The sequence below is a fragment of the Panicum virgatum genome, chromosome 8N (genome assembly GCF_016808335.1).
Source record: "Panicum virgatum strain AP13 chromosome 8N, P.virgatum_v5, whole genome shotgun sequence".
NCBI lineage: Eukaryota > Viridiplantae > Streptophyta > Magnoliopsida > Poales > Poaceae > Panicum > Panicum virgatum.
This window is the reverse complement of record NC_053152.1, coordinates 24,133,861-24,145,483: the sequence shown is the minus strand read 5'-3', so window position 1 is coordinate 24,145,483 and position 11,623 is coordinate 24,133,861. Positions and strand designations below refer to the sequence as shown.

Below are 11,623 nucleotides of genomic sequence, written 5' to 3'. Positions count from 1 at the left end.
CATGGGTCTTATTGGGCCGCCAAGTAGTTTATGACGAAACAAATCATCATAATGGAGGTGGCACAACATATCTTAGTCATCGCCACATCACATGAGATAAAAATTTTATGACGTTTTCTATCCTACGTGGCACATATACATTTATCCAAGCACATAATTTTATGATGTTTTTTGTATTGATTATGACAAAAAATGGCATCACAAATTAGTGACGATAGAATAATCGTCATAAGATTTATGACGAAAAAATATGTTTTCGTCGTAGAAGACCTTTTATAACTTGGTATAGATGACGAATCGATTTTCGTCATGCAAGCTTCACAGATTATGAAACATGACGAAAATAACACTTTTAATGACAGACATATATGGAATGTCATAGAAGCTCATATGTGTTGTAGTGGCATCAGAAACATTTTTCATATGTGGCCCATTTGCAGGGTCAGGTTCTCTTTTCTTATGATGAATTTCTAAATCTGTACAACCAGAAGGACTTTGATTTTATACCTTGTGGGCTTATGAATTGTGGCAACATGTATGGAGGAGTTATACTTTTTTCGGCTCCTATTTGTTTGCTTCACACATGCTTCTTAAATGCACCTCATCGATCATCTTTCATGTGTGTAATTGCTTTGCTTACGTGGTTTTAAAATGTTTCTCATGCACGAGACCACTTGTGGCCTATCTTTTAGGAAAGGACCATAGCAGGGAATGTACGTGATTGTCTGTAATGAGCATAGACATCTAGATTGCGTTATTCATGGATTCCTCGCTATTTTATTGGGTTAATAATAATTATCTTCTTTTGTGATACAAAGTGGATGAACTATTTGTATAACTTTATACTTACTTTATATACAATGTGGTTTCATAATAAATATTTCATGATATTTACTTTTGTATTGTACTATATTTTCTCTGCTCGTAGCAACGCACATGTAGTATAAAAGAATTTACGAAAAAAACTTAAATGAAAAAACATCCTCGAATCTCGGAACCGACGCGTGGGAGTGGTACACGGCCCAACCCAGGGGGGCATGTTACTCATACACGCGAGCCCTAGCACGGAACTCCCGGGCCGATCCCGACCACTTGTTCTTCTCCCTCACCCTGCTCTTTATTGATTCCCCATCTTTTTCGCCTCTCCACCGAGGCCACCGCTTCGCCCCCTCACACACCGCACCTGGAGCTAGGTTTTTAGCGCCGCCTCCCCCCTTCTCGCTGCGGCGGCCGCACGCGCCGACCTCCTCCCGGAAGAAGTCCCTAGCGCCGGCCGCTTCCACTCCGTGCCAGATCGTTGTTTATGAGGTACGGATTTCCTGGATCTCTTGCTTTTACTTCTCGTAGCGCCGTGCCTAGCGGATCTCTAGAGCTCGACGGCGGCAGCTCCCCGTTGGATCGGCTGGCGAGGTTTCATCTTCGTTTGGTTACGTGATGATAGTTTCTGTTGTTGGGTGGCGGATTGGATGAAGGTTAGAGTTTTCGAGTGGATTGGGTGTCAGTTCAAATGTGTTATTCAGCTGATGATTGGCGGCTAGGATCGATGTGATGTTTCTTCGTTAGGTCCGCCGCAGGATAGGATGGACGATTAGATGTGCAATAGTAGCTGTTGAAACGGGCACAGGGATTTGTTTTCAACGTTGTAGGTGGTTCTGATGGCTTGATCTCTTTGTTTGGGATAATTTGGGGCCTTGTGGTTGGGGTTTGAGCCACCGGATTCTATTATGCTGGTTGTGTCGTAGGTTCGCTGATTCTTTAGCAATTGTTGATTTGGTTCTTGGTGCATGAGTAAGTTCATTGTGCATTAGTTGTTCTTCATTGATATGGCTACTTGCTAGATCTTCTAAATTTTGTGGTTTAGTGGCCCGCTTATTACTTGCAAGTATTGAAGGCCTGGTAAAAAATTAGCCTCAAATTTCTTCCTTACGATGTTGAGTGTTGAATTGAGAATATATGTGTTATTTTTTTATGAGAGTTTCTTTCAGATCAATTTCTAGTATATGTGTCAGTTTTGTTATGAGAATTTCTTTCAGTAATTAGTCTTAGCCAAAGAAAATAAACGAATGCATAATTTTTTGATGAACTTGTTTGTTGAATCTTTTTGAGTCTATAGTGGATTTGGAAAAGTTCCGATAACAGTTGCTTGTCTCATTTGGTATGCATATCATTAGCAATTATGATTTTATTTGATTGTGGTATGGACTTTTCATTTGCGCTGCCCGTGGTACATGTTTTAACTTATTTACTCTTCTTTCCTCTGCAGCTCGAAGGAGAAACCCACCCTCGGGTAAGACATCAAGACATCTGTGCTTACTCTTACTGAAGTGTGCCTACAATCATCATTTTAGTTTTGAACAAGTTGTACTTGTGAAATATTTGATGCTTCTAATATTACCACGAGTCAGTGATTGTCCAACTGATCGCCCTGCTTTGTGCATTTATACTCCTTTCAAACTTTCTAACATAGCTGGCATGCTCTTCTCTGCTTTCTGTCTAGAAATGATACTTATAATGTGTGTATGAATTAGGTTCTGGATTTTGCTGCGCGGTTGTAGTTAAAGGAGTGATCTCCATAATTTGCTTTGGGACTATCTACAGTGCAATTGAGTATTTTGGTGTCCCTAATACTCGAATTTTGTGGGCGCACGATAGAGATCGTGGCTAACAGAGCTTCTTCAACCTCCATTGCCTGAGCTCACCAGTCCTGTTACCGCCAAGACCTGCTGTTGCCTTGTCGTAGCGAGCTATGGTCTTGCCGGGGCAGCGGTCCACGAGATGCTAGCCCCTGTTCGCAGCTGCTGCCTTCCTGCCCTTCCCACCACCGCGTCCCTCCACCAGCATGGTTGTCATCGTTGCCCCTGGCCAGGCACACCTCCCAACCAGCCTCCTCCACCTAGACCTGAGCAGCAGTAGAGGCCCCTTGACAACCCCTCCTGCCCTAAGGCCCTAACTCGTGAATCCCTCCTCCCCTAACCTGATGACACTAATCTTACTGGAAATGAACTTGATCTTGCCGGAGAAGGAGCAGATGGAATCGGAGTTCACTGGAATTGAAGCAGGAAGGTGATGGGAAAAATCTAGTGCAGGAGGACGCAGAAATACTCGAGTGGCAGATAACTTTTCCCTTTGCTTTGATATGTTTTTTGGTTAACGTAGCTTATGTTGTTATATTGATGAATGATATGTTTCAAGAATCATTTAGGCATCTGGGAGTAATGCTGTTACGTCTTCAAGTTTCTTTGATTAGTTCCGTTTGAGCTATATCCCTGATTTACATGTGGTCCTACCTTTTGCTGTGTTGGGATTTGGTCTATTGCAACTTTTTTTGGTGTAACTTGCAATGTTTCTTAATACAATACAAAATTTATCTGTTAATTTCATCTTTCATGTTAGCATTATCAATTTGTTACTATCATTATGTTTAGTGTAACACTGTAACTCTCTTAACTATGTATCTACTTTTTTGGCTGATCTTGTTGGGTTTCATCTCTATCCTACCATGGTGTTTGTTCTTCTGTTATACTTGCATGGTTTCTTATCATAATTAGCAGCCCTTTTGGGTTTTTATTATTAATAATACAGAACAATCAGGTAGTAGAGAGGCATGTTCGTGCAACTTAAACTTCTTTTTTGGCAATTATTGCAGAGGGACGCGGATCAAGACCCGCAAGAGGAATATCGCGGCTCCATTGGACCCTGCATCATTCTCTGATGCAATTGTCCAGATTTATGTTGACAATGGTGGAGATCTGGTTAGGCCTTCTTTGGGTGTACCATTTAGCATATATTGTTTCAATCAATGAGAGATCAGTGGCTAAATTTTTGGATCATTCTTGAAGTTTCAACTGTTCTCTCTTGAGGGTTTGCTCAGTATCAACATTTTCATGTCGCACACAATATACATCATGAGCTATTTGCATATCTTATTTCTTATTTAATTAGACTAATGTAGCTTTCATATGATGATGGTAACGGCTAAATCAGAAAGTAAAACCGACATAAGTCGGTTTGATGTTTTATTGTTAGTTTTGTTACCTTTATTCATTTGATTCTCACCCAACCACTTCGCTGACAGGAACTTGTCGCCAAAAGTATCGAGTCCTCTGATCTCAACTTCTCACGTTATGGTGACACCTTTTTTGAGGTAATATTGTCAGCTATATCCAGAAATTCTCATGTTTATTTTTGGCGCATAATTCTTTGTGAATATGCCACTTTTTCAATTGTTTTAGTTTTCTTCAAGTTCATGTTGTAACTTGCGAGTTTTCATGTACTTTTAAATTTGTCTCGTTCTGATGGAATTTTGCTTGCATTTAACTTTGGCATTGGAAAGGTATGTGTCTGCATGTCAATTAGCATCCTGGTACGTGTTATTCTAAATTGAATTTGGAATTGATGCCGCCAACTAGGGGCATTTCATCTCATGCACATTAATGCACTATCTAAATTTGCATACAGTCTGTCTTGTGCAACTTTTTTTTGTTCTTTTTCTGTGCAATGCATTGTAAACATATTTTGGATGTACACCAATATTGCATTGCGAGATGTATGGTATCTGAAAGAAATTTTGTGCTGGCTGTTTGAAGTTGTAGTTGGGTGCTCTGGTTTTGTTCATTTTATTGCTTTTTTTTTGCGTTTGAGGTATGTATTGGATTTACAGTTGCAGTTCTTGTATGATGATATAACTCCTTAACTGGGTTTCATTTGTCTATTTAAAACTAGTGATAAATTGCTATAGTGTTTGCAAAAAATGCAGGTTGTTTTCGTTGGAGGACGAACTCAGCCTGGCACAATAAAACCTGAAGAAGAAGGAGACCGCCACCCTTATTCGGTGCTAGATTGTGCAGCACAGCGTGAAGCAATTTTACCTTCTGTACTCTATATTCAGAAAACATTACGCAGGAGGCCTTTCTTAATTAAGAATCTTGAAAATGTCATGCGCAAATTCCTCCAATCGCTGGAGTTCTTTGAGGAAAATGAGAGGAAGAAACTTGCCATATTCACAGCCCTTGCATTTTCTCAGAAGCTATCAGGGCTTCCTCCTGAGACAGTATTCCAGCCTCTGCTCAAGGATAATCTTGTTGCCAAAGGGATAGTGCTTTCGTTCATCACCGAATTTTTCAAGGGGTACCTAAAGGAAAACAGTTTGGATGATCTAATTGGACTTTTGAAGAAAGGCAAAATGGAGGACAATCTGCTGGACTTCTTCCCATCAGCCAAGAGGTCTTCTGAGGCTTTATCCGAGCATTTCACGTAAGGTTTTCCTAACTTCGATGTTTGTCTGAAGCATAGTACTTTGTATTGCATTTGGTTTCAATTCCGTTATTCATTTGCCCAGCATTTTTTTGGACTACGATATTTTATTTTGGTATGTGCTAATATTTTTCTTTGTGCATGACTCAGCAAAGAAGGTTTGACTAGCCTTGTTGAGTATAATGACAAGAAAATGTTTGAAGTTAAGCTTAAGGAGATAAAGTCAACACTGACTACCATGATCAATGATGAGGCTGAAATATCTGAAGTCATTGAGACTGTCAAGCAACAAGTTAAATATGCTAAATTTCCTGATATAGAGGTTATCCGCATGCTGTGGGATGTGCTTATGGAGGCTGTTCAGTGGTCTGGAAAGAACCAGCAGCAGAATTCTAATTCAGCACTTCGGCAGGTATCTGTGTTAAACCTTATGTTTCATTAGAAGATTGTTGCTTCGGAAACTGTAGATTTAAATCGCTAAATATGTGTGACTACAGTTATTCCAAACCCAACATAGTTTAAGTCCCTGATGGATTTACTGTTATTTCAGCACCCACTTTGACTGCAAATTTTGTAGTTCTAGTTCAGGGACGCAATGCATGCATTCATGTCTAAGAATCTAAGTGCACTTCTGTTTTATGAATATGCTATACTGCAAATTCTATACTGGTTTGATGTACTTAGTAATCTTGTTTTGGCAGCGTATCATATCTCTTGTTCTTCAATTCTGGATGCACCTGGACAAATATTAATCCATGCATAGCCATAATTGCATTCTTTTTAGGATTGACTAGGGAAGATGTACGTGCCTATTTAATTTTTCTTCCATTAAGCAATGATGTTATTTATTTTTTCTTTCCAAAAATAATACATATCTTTCTTTTCCTTCCATAAAACAATGATGTCAATTAATATCCTTCAAAACCATCAAGCAACGATGCCATTTATTTTTCTTCTAAAAGTAATACACGTCTTTCTTTTCCTTCTATAAACAATGATGTCAATTATTATCCTTCCAAAAGAAAAAATGACGTGAATTATGGGTTAATATACGTGCAAAGGAAAGTATGTGTATACTAAAGGAAAATAACACGTTAATACACGTCTTTCTTTTCCTTCCATAAACAATCATGTCAATTATTATCCTTCCAAAAGAAAAAATGACGTGAATTATGGGTCAATGTATGTGCAAAGGAAATTATGTGTGTGCTAAAGGAAAGTAATACGTGGGTACAAGAGGTGGGTATATGAAATTGCGTGGAAAACATTGATGAAACCAATCTCCCCCTCCCTTTGGTCAAATCTTTTGGCCTGACAAGTGGGGCCTCCGTGAGGGGTACAGTGGGCCTAATTTTGGTAAGAAAGGTTTTCAATTGTTTCAACTTTTTATAGATAGATAGATGAAGGGACTAGTTTATATGCCACAACATTGAATTTCACTCTTTATGCATATCCTTGCAGGATTTGATATATCATATTTTTCTATCATGTTCAGATTAAATTTATACTCTTATCGCATTACTCAACATGGTGTTTATAGATCGGGATGTAATCATGATAGTAGTGATGTCCTGTTTCAGTTTAAATCTAATTCTGTCATACAAAATTGAAGCATGTTGTATGTAGAGTTATATCTTCAAAATGAGATTGAGTTGGCACTAAGAACTCATAAATTCTGGGTTAAGATATTTTTATCCTCAGCATTGTACTCCATCTTTTATTCAAGAGGATTCAAGAGGATAACTTACTTTTGAATGGCTAATTTCCATAGTTCGAGACACTATCTGTAGCTGTTGTACTTGTTCATGTGATCAGTCACCTTCCAATTTTTTCTTGAAGCTTTGATGCAAAATATCCAAAAGCACTGAAGTATTTTTTTTTCTTCACTTGCATTTACAGGTGAAAGCTTGGGCTGAGCTTTTGAATGCCTTTTGCACGAGTGGCAGACTAGAACTGGAACTCATATACAAAGTTCAGACACAATGTTATGAGGATGCTAAGCTGATGAAGCTGTTTCCTGAGATCATAAGGACACTATATGACCAAGATGCCCTAGCTGAAGATACTATCCTTCTTTGGTTCCGTAAAGGTTCAAACCCGAAGGGCAGGTAAATTTAACTCTAGTGGTTACCATCTTTTATATTTTTGATACGTGATCAAGTTTTTTTTGCTTTCCATAACTAATAAATGACCCATTTTGGTTCATAATTAGTTGCTCATGATCGTATTGAAATGGCAGGCAATCTTTCGTTAAAGCTCTGGAGCCATTTGTCAAATGGCTAGAGGAGGCAGAGGAAGAAGAATAAGTGTTGTGCTACTGGAGGCTGGTCAGATCTGCCTGAAGTATTTCCCAATATTTCTATGGTTTGAAGTTTATGGAGGAAGTTGTGTATCTCCTGCTTGTTACAGGGCGGATAATTTTATTTTCTCATGTTGTGCCGCATGGCTCTCTTCTGCTGGATGCTATAATATGATGCATATACAGTCGCTGTTGACTTTGCGAGGATTCTGAGACGGTTGCTATCAATTACTAAACTGAGTCTTTTTAACTCAGTGCGCTCTATTGTTTTCTTTTTACTGAAAGTCGAAAGAAGCTCAAACAAGTCCAGGGCTGTTTGACGAGCCCTCTACTAAGAGCCTTTTTAATGCTGGAACATGCATACCACCAAGCAGATCGAGGACGGTAAAAGGAAGGGCGGGCGGGTTCACGCTGCGTCAGTTAATAATGACAGTTCGAACATTTTACCCTATTTAATTTAATGCTGTATAAGTAAAAAGCTGATGTGACGAAGTAGTTAAAGTGAGAGGAAACAAAATTAAGAAATTGTTCTCATTCGAGAAACGGTGTTGGACGTGATCGTCAAGCCTTTGAATTCTCCTGCGAAACGAGTACTTGGCGCACCCTCATGTCATTTTTTAATGATATAAGCAAAGTTTAAGAGTAAATGCGTTTAACATCTGTGAAGCTCGAAATATACATACGTATATAGCAGCAATTTTTTTTTTAAAAAAAACTTGTCTATGTGAAGTTGCATGATAATTGGCCTTGGCAATTGGAGCCAGCATCTGTTACATCGCATTGCATACTGAAGAAGTATGCAAATTATTGATATATATGTACATAAAGGTTTAGGAATCAGCTGACCATGAGGGAACACTAAGAGGATTAAGCTATGGAGAGGTTTCATAGCAAGGACTTGCACATATATTACATGAGTAGTTATAAGTAAGCGACATTCAGCATTTTTACAGTGCACTGGAAGTTCAGTTACATACATATAGATAGTTTTAGGCAGATCAAACTACTAGACGCAGGAAAGTTCAAGTGACAATAGATATTCATGGCATACCTCCCTATGCATTTCACATAAAAGCCTTTCTATACATTGTTAGCTGAGATTTTGTTTGGAAATACTAAGCGAGAAAGCAGTTAAGAACTCAAGCAGAAGAGTACTGCCATTCCTACTTCTGGAAGTGTGTGTGTCATTCCTGCCAAAAACTATATGACTTGCAGAAGCAGAGTTCTACATTTAAATTTAAGGAAGTCTTTTATCAAGGAATAACTAAAAAAACAAATAAAAGATGAAGCAAAACAGAAGAAAAAGAAAATCAAAATGAGAATAAGAACATCGGAAAGGAATTGTCAGCTTGGTTGCCATCCTTTATTATTATAATAGTCAACATTGGAAAGGAAGTCTTTGACTTGCAGAAGCAGAGTTTAATTTCATATCAAATGTAACCACAATTAAATAGATGCATTGCCTTTCAGAAGATGAGGCCTGCCAGGTTCGGTTCTAGAAATGCAGGTTGACTTCAAGAAGTAGGTTTCAAATATAGTGATGACTGGATTCCTGAAAAGCCATTAGAAAATAATATTAGGAACATTCTTACAACCACCTATGTTGTATTATGATAAGACAAAACTGAGAGTTATTAAGATTTACCAGATTCTCCAATGCTGCTTTGGTGCACATTTTTATAACAGAATGTAGATATGATGATCTTCTTATTTCCCTTTTGCCTTGTACTTATAGAATTAGTACAAAAGGGCATTGTAATGTTCTGTGCAGATATGAATAGAAGTAATCATATGTTTATTGTAAACAGGTAAGTCAAATTAATAAATCCAAAGTTGTTCCTTTTGGTGCCACCTTGGTACCTGTAATTATTATTGAGAAGAGATAATTAGTTTCGATAACATAAATAGAATTCTTTTTTTGAATTCTCTATTTACTGCACATAAGATGTCAACAGATGTATTGTTACGTGAACAATTAAATGATTGTGTTAGTAGTTTTTTTGGAGTCGTGGGGACTCTTAGATGGCTTGCTTTTCTTAGATGCTGTGGATTTTCTTCGATTAGGAATCTGTATAGAAGTTTCTTTCAGTTTAGATGACTTCAGAAAATTATTCTATCATATTTTAAATGAAAATTGCAGATGATGATGATGAGCACCTTTTGGTTCCAATATGAAGTGATGAATCACCTTCTAATGAGATGTTTTTCTTCCTTGTGTCATCTAAATCAGAAACATGATCTAAAGTTTCATCCTATTGACAGGAAGCAGACAGATTATATTTTCTGAATATATTTCATGTTATAACGATTGAATTTGAGAAAACATACCTGGCCAGTACCTTCCCTGCTTGTGGAAAGCTGATTTGTTGCCTTGCTTTTTGTCGTTCCTTCATAGTTCTTTTTTTTTAAACAATTTAGAAATGTTATAGGTAAAAGGGGAGACACATAACAGTAACATAATGCTGCAAAGAGAAAAGGACAGAAAAAGAGGAAGAATGAAAGGAACATCTAGCGTGGTTCAAACATTACAAGGAAACCAAATTAAATCTAGATCTAATGAATTCAGTTGCAAGCTTAAGACCATAGAGTTTAGAAGGTTTAAGAACCCTCAGTTCGCAAGTAATGGGGCTGCAGCAACTAAAATCACATAATGAGCGATAGGTGGAGCGGTCTCTGTTGCCATCGCTGCGCCTTCGACATGAAGAGATGACGCTGCTGCAGCGCAACCCTCTCCCTCTCACGCAGTGGCACGGTAGCGTTGGTGGCACTGGCAGCACAAGCAAAGCAGGTAGGCAGCAAGTGTTGACCGGAGGGCAGCAAATTGCACGCGGACGGTGGCCTGCGGGCGCCGGGTGCGGATGCAGCTGCGGCGGCGGTAGCGGACAGGTGACGTATCGCCTACCCTCTCCCTCTAACGCATTGGGACGCTAGCATTGGAGGCAAAGCGGGACGCATGTGGACGGCAGGCAGCGGGCGGCGGGCCGCGCATGGAAGGGCCGACGGCCAGCAGGCGCCCGATGCGGTTGCGGCTGCGGATCCTGCGGCCGCCGCTTGCAGCTCCAGCAGCGGTAGCGGCAGTGGAGGCAACTGCGGCCCCCGCGCTCGAGTAGAGGGCCGGCGTCCCGCGGGCGTCGTCGACACGGCTGCTCCGGCTGCAACCGCGGTAGTGGCGGCCTGTCGGATGCTTCTGTAACACCCTAGGTGTCTGCACAGTAGTTGTTTTTTTATTATATATGCGTCATGTGCTTGAATTGCTTGAAAAAGGACCTTTTTGTAAATATAAAGGTTATATGTGTTATTATGTTTTTATGCAAGGTCCTTTCTGCAGTTGTATTTGGTTTGGGTGTGCATTTATAGCTTTTGTGGAGGGTGCTTTTGCAAAATTCAGTGCATTTATTGCTTGGCAGGAAACTTTTCAAATCAGCCCATGTTTGAAGTGTAATTTCATTGAAAAAGACAAGTTTCCTTTGAATTCAAAATCCTTTCCATGTTTTAAAAATTAGCTCTTGAATCTTTGATCAAATAAATTTTTGCACAACATCAAAGTTGTAGATCTTGAAAAATTGAACAACTTTCATGTTGGGCACTTTTTCATTTGAGCCCTATTTTAAAAGTTATCGCTAGTTTACATACAGGTCCCTAGAAATTTCAGAAATTGCATTTGGGTCCTTTTCCCCTTCCCCTGTCTCCCTCTCTGCTCTCTCTCGCCGCCGACCGACAGCGCCGCCGACCGACGCGCTGGATCGCCCCCGGCCAACTCCAACTTCGCCTCCGCTTCACGTGGCGCCCCCACGAGCTCCTGGACCCACTGCGCCTCGCGCTTGAGCCTCCACCCTTCGCCACGCCGCCCAGAACCGTCTCGCGGTTGCCACCTCGCCACCGCCGTGGCTGGCCCTCTACAGCACCTCGAAGCACTATCTCGCGCGCGTAACAGCACTACAAGAACCCCCTCTACCAGTTCCCCTCACCCTTTTGCTCGCTCCCTGTCTCGACTCCCCAAACCAGCGTCGCCGTTCATCCGTAACCCCGGCGAGCTCGACGCCGCCGCAGAGCCGCCACTGCAGCCCTCCT

At 40.2% G+C, this 11,623-nt stretch overlaps 1 protein-coding gene and 1 long non-coding RNA gene across 2 annotated transcripts; one reads left to right on the top strand and one right to left on the bottom strand.

The window, feature by feature from the left end:
* Positions 1 to 1,029: 1,029 nt before the first annotated feature.
* On the top strand, positions 1,030 to 7,814 carry LOC120686099 (protein krasavietz-like). The gene is made up of 8 exons (XM_039968255.1): positions 1,030 to 1,308; positions 2,264 to 2,287; positions 3,647 to 3,752; positions 4,076 to 4,144; positions 4,757 to 5,253; positions 5,404 to 5,665; positions 7,153 to 7,361; positions 7,493 to 7,814. The coding sequence occupies exons 1-8, from the start codon at positions 1,304 to 1,306 to the stop codon at positions 7,557 to 7,559; spliced, it is 1,239 nt and encodes a 412-aa protein (XP_039824189.1). The 5' UTR covers positions 1,030 to 1,303; the 3' UTR covers positions 7,560 to 7,814.
* Positions 7,815 to 8,591: 777 nt separating this feature from the next.
* On the bottom strand, positions 8,592 to 10,660 carry LOC120686100. Its single transcript, XR_005679965.1, has 4 exons — positions 9,881 to 10,660; positions 9,710 to 9,804; positions 9,198 to 9,412; positions 8,592 to 9,104 (listed from the first exon to the last, which is right to left on the bottom strand). It is a non-coding gene; the product is annotated as an uncharacterized LOC120686100 (long non-coding RNA).
* Positions 10,661 to 11,623: the final 963 nt, after the last annotated feature.